This window comes from Ipomoea nil, unplaced genomic scaffold, assembly GCF_001879475.1.
Source record: "Ipomoea nil cultivar Tokyo-kokei standard unplaced genomic scaffold, Asagao_1.1 scaffold0202, whole genome shotgun sequence".
In the NCBI taxonomy this organism is placed as follows: Eukaryota; Viridiplantae; Streptophyta; class Magnoliopsida; order Solanales; family Convolvulaceae; genus Ipomoea; species Ipomoea nil.
The window spans coordinates 1,258,483-1,269,094 of NW_017616630.1; the positions used below are offsets into that span (position 1 = coordinate 1,258,483).

The 10,612-nt window shown below is 46.9% G+C and overlaps 1 protein-coding gene across 1 annotated transcript; it reads right to left on the reverse strand.

The window, feature by feature from the left end:
• Window positions 1–1,966: 1,966 nt before the first annotated feature.
• Window positions 1,967–3,013, reverse strand: LOC109189199. Its single transcript, XM_019339997.1, has one exon. It carries the CDS (start codon window positions 2,807–2,809, stop codon window positions 2,084–2,086), a length of 726 nt encoding a protein of 241 aa, XP_019195542.1. The 5' UTR covers window positions 2,810–3,013; the 3' UTR covers window positions 1,967–2,083.
• Between the last annotated feature and the right edge of the window lie 7,599 nt (window positions 3,014–10,612).

The following is a 10,612-nucleotide window of genomic DNA, read 5'->3' on the forward strand; positions in this document are numbered from 1 at the left end:
GTTTTCATACATTCCAAATTGGATTGTGCATCTAGCAATAAGTCCAAAAGTTTCCACAAGCATTAATTTAGTTTTTTGTTCTTATAATTCATAAGTTCATTTCACTGAACGTCTAGTTGTACAACATATTTATGAAAATGTTGTAACAATATTAAGGGATTTATTAGAACGAAAGCATTTAACTTGTGGTGCACTGCCAATTAATAAATTCTTTAGCAGTCAATATAGTCTTTAGTTTCTTCAAAATTGATCCTGGGCCATTTTGGTTTGTAAGACTCAAAACAATTTTGCAAGACATATAAAGACTCGTAATGATTAGTTAATTTCGAGGTGGACCTTGAGATTATTTGGGAAGTTGGTGTATGTTTAAGATTCCAAATTTATGGACTTAGACTTTTTTGGTTTGTTGTCTAAGTTATTGGAATGTTTCTATGACTTGACTATCTTTTGGCTATCTTAATGAGTGGGAGTGACAGACGTGTCAACTCCAAGCTCTTAGCCGTTAGAGGTACTGTTTATGTTAACTTATAAAGAAGTCATAGAATATAGTTAGCATTATGCTAACATTAAGAGATCTCTACTTAAGGCATGCTTCTAAGATTTTAGAGATCATACAGTGAATATGGATGGTTTCTTCATTCAGTTGTGCACATAATATATTTTGAGAAACATCCATTAAGGGACTAAAAATAAACGTAGGGTTTGTTCATAAAGAACCTAAGTTAGGGAATTTAAATGCATGTGATCATAGAAGATATTACTCACTTGATCAGTAGAGGACGTATTACTATGGTTCATGTGTTTTGTTCTTTAATGGAGGTTGCGCAAGTACTTGCACCAAGTGGGAGAATGTAAGTGTTTTCCCTAATATAATATAGTATAATATATTGTATTAATTAAGTGGTGGTGCAAGTAGAAGATTAAGTCAGTTAGTGATTAAATCTGTTAGGCAACTCAGGATATTCAGTTAAGCTTTAACTGAATATCTGCCTACGTTGATGGCATGTAGGCTTCTAAGCAAAACAGTCCTCCCACAGCTCCCGTGTTCAGAATACACGCACCATCAGGTATTCGGGAGAGAAGTGGTAGACAAAACACTAACCTTTATTCTGCAGGTTTACCATCTTGTAGCAATACCAACGACTATGGCTGGGGATATTCGGGCGATCCTGAAGCTTCCACTACTACGAGTCAGGTTACTCGTTACTTTAGATTGTGTTAGTCAATTTATTATCTAACATGTAACACATCTTCATGATCTAAAGCACACATTGGGCATATAGGGTCCACATCTATCCTCTTTATAATCAAATTAGTGGTAGTGGGTAAAATATCACATATGGCTCTCCACAAAAATGTCTTCCACTTGGGTGAGACTTTTAATTTCCACATCTGGATCCATTTATCAAACATAGTTGGGCTACTCTCATATTCCACAACAATTCGCCTATAAGCGTTCTTCACTGTATACGTCCCTTTGGGGTCACCCATCCAGTACCATGAGTCATCATAGTCAGGGCTAATAGGAATCATACTTATTAGGCTCACATCCTCTGGAATAAACAGGTCAGATAAAATATGTAGATCCCATGTATTTGTTTGTAAATGTATTTGATGTAAACCAATCAAACCTGCCACTCGTGCTTCCCTTAACTCTTTTGGCATTTTGAACCAAGGGGCTAGGGTTATCTAGTAATCACGGGTGTCCCCATATTAAAGTTGTCTGTCCATTTTCAATTCTTCTACGCACCCCCGAGATTACCATTGCATGTGCCGCCATAATACTCCTCCAACAGTAACTTGGGCCCGCAGTTCTCAATAGTTGCATCAACAAAACCAGTTATGGGATAATATAAATAGTTTAATTATTGATGATGAACAAAAACACAAAATCAAGATCTCTGCCTTTTGTAGCCAAACTTTCGGCAAGGATAATTCACTTCTCATTCTATTAATTACATAATAATAATAAAACAAAATTTAAATGTGTACTTGTATTCCAAACAACAAAAACAAATTAAACTTCTAGTAATCTCACGTTAATAGAGAAATTAAATATATTGCCCTACTACGAGTGTCAAAATTAACTTGATGCCGGTGTACTCTCCGGCTGCTGAACCGCGGCAACCTCCGCCGGAGAATCTTCTGGCGCCGGAACGGGGCTTTCCTCCGTTTGTAGAGACGTTTCAGCGCTTTCCACTGCTGGGACGGAGGCAGCTTGGACCAATTCGTCGGCCTTGAACTTGTTGACGTAGTAGCTGAGCGAGGGGCCGGAGTATTCCGTCGCCGTCTGGATTGACGGAGGGGTGTTCTTCCCGACTTGGAGGAGAATGGAGGACGCGGCGGCGAGCGAGATGAGACCGATGCCGGCGGCGATGGCAAGGTTGTTGTCGGATCCGTCGGAAGAGGAACCCGCGGTTCCGGAGCTGAAAGCGGTCTCGGCCACGTACACCGCGGGTTCGACGGAGTAGATGTTGGTCTGCCCTGCGGTGTCCTTCTCAACGTACCCAGTCCAGCCGCTCTTCCGGGCCATCGGCGGGAACGTTCCGACCACCTTCGTTTTTTCCTCGGCTACCCACTCCATGCTCACCTGCCCCACCTCCTTCTCCGGTGCGCATTCCTCCGCATTGCAGTCGGAATCTGAAGAATTTGCTCGGACGATCAGCTCTCTTCTCATTCTACCACTACACCTGAACCCATTCCTCTTCGTCTGGCACTTCCGCAAGAACAACAACCCGCCGCCGCTGGCAGCGCCGGTAGCCGGCGAGGCAATCTTGAAGGTGGTTCCCCATACAACACAAGCAGCCATGCCTCCTCTCTCGATCTATCTCTCTCTCACTCCCTGACAGTTGATTTGTATTGAATCAGAACCGCGAAGTGGGAGATTCTGTGCGAGATATTTTAACTTTTGGTCGGGTTGGCTACGTTTGAACCTTTGCTTTGACGGAGTGTTACAGACCACACATTTACAAGAGAGGAGAGATAAAGATGAGGTTTACTGAATTGGGCTTCTCCTTTCCATTTGAGCCTAAGGCAAATAAGGGAAAATTGTAAAAAATGCCCCTCTATAATATGCCAATTATCAATGTCATCTCTGAATTATGAGTGATGTAAATGTTGCCCCTCAATTATAAAAATGGTGCACATATAGCTCCTCCCGTAACGGACCTGTGGTTCCCCACCACTGCCCATCACTGGTACTTCGAATCAAGAGAGGGAAAAAACAACTAAATTACATATTTACTCCGACTTAACGGTGTCGTACACTAATGGGGAACCATATGTCCGTTGCGGGAGGGGCTATATGTGCACTGTTTTGATAATTGAGGGGCAACATTTACACCACTCATAATTCAGAGGTGACATTGATAATTAGCATATTATAGAGGGGTATTTTTTACAATTTTCCCGGCAAATTATTATGTAGACCACAGTGCTTTGTGAATCACAAAAAAAAAAAAAAATATTTTTAATATATTAAAACTATATTAATTGATTAAATTATTTCCTTTCAAAAAAAATATATTAATTGAGTATTGAATGTACATTATATAAAATAATATATTTTTAATACTCAAATAATGTATATTTCTTGAATACAAGTATATAAATACTTGGTCAAATATATAGAAGTTCAACTGTATTATTATACTAGTTTTTTTACGCGCTTTGCGCTTGATTATTTTTAAATAAGTATTTCAAAGTATATCAATGTAATATTATATAGGAGATGTTCATGCATAGGTAAATAAATGTTAAATTTGTTTGTTTAAATCGGTGATGGGGTGAGGACCCCGGCCCAAGAAGGCGGGCCCAAGAGAAGAGGCCCAGAATGGAGAAGAGTCCAGAACGGGTAGGTAGCGGCCCAGAAAGTGAGAATATGGGTCAGTAGTAAGGCCCGGAAGAGGCCTGGGCCGAGTCCAGGAGACGGCCCAGCCCCAGGTTGAAGAGAAGACTTGGCTTAGAGCCGTTGAGAAGCATTCATCGCAGCATTCAAGGGGCTCGACCAAGCGAACCGTTAGGGAAGCCCAAGGAGCCATTGGCCGGCCCGGTAACGACACCCAACGGTCCTAAAGTGTAATTAGCCTTGAAAGCAGCCTTCAATGTACATTAACTCGGCTGAAGGAGGGCCTACTATATAAAGGCTCCTCCACCCTTGTAAACCAGGCGGGTCCAGGCCGAGAGAATAAAGGAACACTTTCACTACCACTGCTTATTGCATTCCATTTTTAGTAGCTTTATTGAAAGGTGTATCCACCAACCAAGGTTGTGTTGGACCTCCCTGGGCCCAAAAACCCAAAAACCAACACTGGCGCCGTCTGTGGGGATGGAAACAAAGAGCCGCGTGCTTTTCTGAGCAGGCGAGTGCACGAGACAAACGATGATATCACAGAAAGATAAGAGCTTCGCAGCATGTCGGAAGGACGAAGCCAGGCGAATAACCGCAATAACGCTCCATAAGTCGACTTGAGAGAGCAGCTGAATCAACGAAACGTCCAAAGTCAAGAAAATGAGTCGGCACTCTTGAATTGGCCGCCATCCATGATACCGTTCACTCCCGAGCAAATCCGAGCTCTCGGGCGGGCTATCGCTGCAGAAAACCGGGGAAGGGGAGAGCAGTCGGCTTCACGATCGCCGCCCCGCAATCAACAACCGCCCCAAAGATCTAGGGAAGGCAGGCAAGGAGATCGGCGAGAAGAGAGTGTACCGGTACGATCAGTCCATTCCAGGCTCGGTCCAGACACCGCACGCCGATCCGCGAGAGAACGATTGGGAGAGAGAGAGTCTAGTCGCGTGCCGGAGGGACCGCAAAATCGAGAGGCTGCCCGAGAGAAAGCTCGTACTAGAAGAACTAGGACTCCGGCGCGACGGTCCGAGCGACCTAGACGTAACAATGATCAACATGCTCGACGAAAGCACGGAATCCACCGGGAACCACACGCAAAATGACGAGGATGTGGCTCAACTGGCTCGAGAGGTGCAAAATCTGAAGGAGCAAATGGAAGGAAGGACCAAATCCCCTGGGCGGACATTGCTCACCGCCTTGCCTTTTTCCTCCAAGATCATGTCTTACAAAGTACCCGGCGACTTCAAGTTCCTGGAGCAGGCCACCTTCGACGGATCCGGTGATCCGCGAGAGCACCTTTTGAGCTATCAGGCTAAGATGCAGGTCTTAGGGGTCCGAGACCCTGTCATGTGTCGCGCTTTCCTACCGACACTAAAAGGACCGGCGCAAAGATGGTTGGTGGCTCTGCCCCTAGGATCGATATGCAATTTTGAAGAGCTAGCCGACCGCTTCATGAGTCTCTATGCGGCCAACATCAAGCCGCAAAAGGATCTGACTCACCTGGGGGACGTTCATCAAGAGGAGGGTGAATCCCTTAAAACCTACTTGGCCCGGTGACAAAAGGAGATCCATGTAACACCCCCCAAAACAAGACCTAAAAACAAGTCTTAACACATGCAGATTAACAACAAAACACTAGCACAGCGGAAGAAAACGGAAACTGGATAAAAGAAATCCAAAACAGGGGTGTTATGCCACGTCTACCACACCCGGTAAACGCTAAGGCGAACAATCTGCAAGTGTATCACTATCCCAAAACATCAAACTACAAACAGTCTAAAACCCTTGGCACGCAGGCCACAAAAACACAATCTAAAGGTACAGGCGCTAAGCTACCGGCTCTAGACATCGCGCTCGACTACTCAACACCTGAAAGATACAAAGATAAACATCGGGGCGACGCCCGGTCAGCGAAAGATGCTGGTAACCCACCAATACCGTTAAGTATCATAAATAGGTAGATATAAGGTATAAAAACCATTTTCGAAACGGAATACATATATATAAGTCAAAAGCCAAGATCAGAAGACAACACAAGACTCACCACTCACAAGGATAACACCGGGAACACATCCCAACCACAAAGGTTAACCACACACAAGGATTAAGACTCACCCAACGGCGACACATGCCAAAACACCACAAGGCTCCGTGACTACACACGTCACGAGAGAAGAGAACTCACCACAACGGCTTCACAAGCCCTCGTGACATCACCCATCACGAGTTGATATGCCTTCCTTATGCCCTGTTCCAACCTTATGGCTACCCCCAACCTTGTACCTTCAAAGCCAACCATTACCTCCAGAAATCCCCTGTACAGCCAAGTCCAACCTTATTCCGCCGGGACCGTCGTCCCCCACCTATAACCACCAACGAAAACCCACCAATCACGGCAACACATGCCCGGATAACACAATGTTATCCCCCAAACACGTGGACTCAGCCACAACTCCATAATCACGTCACAGCCACCACGAGGACCGCTGCAATACCTTGGTGACTAGTGTCCCATACAACTAATCGTGCAATCCAGGTAGAGCCACACACGCACCACCACTCACACGAAACAATCAACGGATTGCAAAGAAGGTATGAAACATACTCAACAAGGAATGGGTCACAGCCCAACAACAACAACGATGAATAACACAAGTTATCATCAACCAAACGGAAGGTACGAACAACACACACGCTAGTATTAAGACAACGAACTAGCATGCTTAACAACGGGGAAACTCAAGATAGTTCCGAGGAACACACAAGACACCTCTTGGTTCAACGAAACACAAAGTTGAACACTTAGCACGATTCAAGACACCAAAGATCCTACATGGATACCTACCATATAGCTCTAGACCTACGAAACATCAAGAAGACGCTCAAATAGTTCCACAAAGAACAACGGGAAGTCAAAAGATCAAACACCAAGACAAATGAATCACGGGGAACAAATCCCGAACCAACTCCACCGTGTTCCCCGCGGGTGGACCCACGGGTAGTGCCCCACCCGTGGGTACACTACCCACAGGGCGACACGTTCCCCGCGGGTAGGCCGGCGGGTGGTGCCCCGCCCGCGGGTACGTCCCTGTACAACAACAAATCCCTTCGGGGATTTTCTCCTCCAAACACAAATTCAAGTCCAAAACACACCAAATCTCACCAAACACAACAAAATGACTTGAACCAAGGAAAATGTCAAGCAATGGCACAAAGGAACCCTAAACACAAGCTCTAGATATGCAATATCACAAGATAAATGCATAAACTCTCACATTTCATAGCAAAACACAAGTAGAAGCCAAGAAATCATATATAGGTAAGCAAAATAGGTTTTGTAGAGCATGGGTTACCTCTTGAAGACCAAAAGACTCTTCTTACACCACAACAAGCTCTCCACTAAGCTCACTACCGAAACCCACTTCAAGATCAAACCAAAAGATCATAAAGATCCCACCTTTAAGAAAAAGACAACTAAGATGGAACCAAAAAGACTAGACAAGCTTAGATCTTACCCTTCTAGATGCCCAAATAGAGGAAAGATTGAATCTTGGAAGCAAAACTTGGAATCTTGACAAAGGTCTCACTAGGCTTGAAGAACAAGCTACTCTTCTTTTCTAGAGAGAAGGTAGAGATATTTTCTAGGAATTGTAAGGGATGAAAAATGAAGAAGTCTTCTAGGTTTAGGTTACAAAACTAACTCTTGGTGAAAAGACAAGGATACCCTTACTAACTCTTAGAAAGTGTAAGGAACAAGGGAACTCCTCTCAAAGCACAAGGTACAACACCACTTAAAGATTGACTAGTCAAATACTAGTCCTTGAGTATCAAAAAAATCAGGATTTTAGGAATCAATTCCTCAAAAGAAATAGAATTAATTACTCAATTAATTCATGGATTGGAGTGTGGATTTTTGGGGTGTCACAATCCAGTCTATCGAGGAGGTTGAGGACCAGACTGCCCTCACCTTCTTCATCGAATCTTTACGATCTGGGCAACTGTATCGTGATCTACGTGACAACCGACCGGCCACCTACGCAGAAGCCATACATATGGCTAATGAGCGAGCTAACACGGACCAGGCTATGAAGCACAAGCGACAGCGCGAGGTCGGAGGATCCGCCAGCGGAAAGAGAACCCGCGCGGAGGCTAAGGAGAGACGCCCGTAAGCGATTAGGCGGCCTGAAGCTAGGCGCCTCTACGACAGGCCCAACATCCATCCCTATAGGCTGACTCCTCAACCTCCGGTGCACGACGTACAAGCAGTCGCACCTCCTCCGCCTCCCCCGACTGAGGAGCGCGCGGCGAACGAAGAGCCAGGTAAGATTCTAAATACGGCGTTACCACAAATCCTACACTCATAGCATGGAAGAATGCTACTACCTAAAGAAAATCACGGAGGGAATCATTCAGCAAGGAACCCCGCCTCCTAACCAATGGCGGAAAAGGTCGGCGGCCCGGGAAGACGGCGACCCCGCAGTGGCGGCTGAAAACAGTTGCGGCAAGCAGCCTGCGACCGAGGAAGACGAGGCCCAATGGCGACAGAAGCCGGTTATTAACATGATAATTGGCGGACTAGAAGGAGGCGACTCGGCAAACACTAGAAAAGCTTGCGCTCGACAGTTGTATGTAGGGACAGTGTACGAGCGAGAAGAAGGTTCAAAGAAAGCTTGCCGGGAGCCCATTACATTCACTGACAAGGATCTGCCTACAGGAGAGACGCCGCATCGCGATGCCCTGGTCATCGCAATAGATGTGAATGGGGTGGTCGTTCGACGGATCCTGGTGGATACCGGGAGCAGTGTCAACGTGCTATACCTCGAGACCTTCACCAAAATGGGACTAACCCGAGAACAATTGAATCCGGTCAAAACACCACTCGCCGGCTTCACGGGCGACTCGGTGGAGGCAGAAGGATCCATCACTCTACCGGTAGAAATCGGCAGCTATCCCGACGTACAGAAGCTAGACATGAAATTCATTGTGGTCGATCTGACCTGTTCGCATAACGCCATACTCAGACGGCCAGACCTAGAGGATTTGGGAGCGTTGATCTCCATTGAACACCTCTGCTTAAAGTTCCACACATCGAGTGGGATAGGTACGGTTCGCTGCGACAGGAGAGTCGCCCGCGATTGCTATCTGCAGGCCTGCAGAGGCATGGGTAAGCGAGATATGCAGGTCCATGAGATCACAGAAAGACCTCCGAAGAAAGCAATGATACCCCGCCCGGAGCCGGCCGTGGAGTTAGAAGATATCGAGATCGACCCCGAACGACCAGAAAGGCGGGTCTGGATTGGCGTCGGTTTCCCGGAGGAGATACGGGAAGGAGTCATAAAGGTACTTCGAGAGAATCGGCTGGTCTTCGCTTGGGGGCCAGAGGATATGCTGGGAGTCGACCGATCTATCATTGCTCACCGACTCGCCGTAGACCCCGACCACCGACCAGTCATACAGAAGAAGCGTTACTTGGCCAACGATAGGAGGGAGTTTGTGAAAAAGGAGGTAAACACACTGCTGGCTGCGGGTCATATCCGAGAAGTCAAATGCCCAGAATGGTTGGCGAACGTGGTACTTGTACCGAAACCCCCAGCCTGGCGAATGTGCGTGGATTATACCGACCTCAACAAGGCCTGTCCGAAGGATCCATTTCCATTACCCCGGATCGATCAACTAGTCGACGAGACAGCGGGGTCGGCTTTGCTGAGTTTTATGGATGCTTTCAGGGGGTATCATAAGATATTCATGCACCAAGCCGACGAGGAGAAGACCGCGTTCTTAACGCCAGATGGGGTGTATTGCTACCGAGTCATGCCCTTCGGGCTCTAAAACGCGGGGGCTACGTACACTCGGATGGTCGCCCGGCTGTTCCAAAACCTACTAGGAAAATCCATGCGGCCTACGTGGACGACATGCTGGTTAAAAGCCGAGAAGAAATCAACCACGCGGAGGATTTGGCCGACTGTTTCCAGGTGATGCTTAAGTACAATCTCCGACTTAACCCGAAAAAGTGTGCCTTCGCAGTGCAAGGTGGGAAGTTCTTGGGATATATGGTGACCAAGAGGGGCATCGAGCCCAATCCCGAGAAAGTGCAGGCTATCATAGACATGCAGCCTCCCAGCACCGTTAAGGACCTACAGCGGTTGACTGGTCGATTGGCTGCCCTTAGTCGCTTCCTGAGCAAGATGGCGGACAAAATCGTGCCTTTTTTCGAAGCCATGAAGAAGAAAGAAGGTTTTGTGTGGACGGCCGAGTGCCAGCAGTCATTCGAGGAGCTAAAAAGATATCTTTCTACACCGCCGGTGCTGTCCACCCCACAGGTAGGAGAGCCATTGTTCTTATATTTAGCAGCCTCCCCCAGGGCGGTGAGTTCAGTGCTTGTCCGGGAGGAAGAGCGTGCCCAACACCCGGTATATTACGTAAGCCGTTCTTTGAAGGCCGCCGAGGCGCGGTACACGCCCCTGGAGAAAATCGTCTATGCATTTGTGATTACTGTGCGCAAATTGGCACCTTACTTCCAAGCCCATACCGTTTAGGTCCTGACTGATCAACCCTTGGGAAGCGTATTACGAAATCCCACGTCCTCGGGTCGACTTGTGAAATGGGCAGTGGAGCTGACCCAGTATGGGATTGAGTACCAGCCTCGCCCATCCATCAAGGGACAGGCCCTAGCCGACTTTCTGGTCGAGTGCACCGCAAGGGAAGGCGACAAGGAGGACGCCATGGGAGATAGTCCGGGCGAATGGTGGGAGGTGCATGCGGATG

Excerpts from the sequence above, each read along its gene's own strand:
- LOC109189199 (XM_019339997.1), bottom strand. The coding sequence starts at position 2,809 with ATGGCTGCTTGTGTTGTATGGGGAACCACCTTCAAGATTGCCTCGCCG.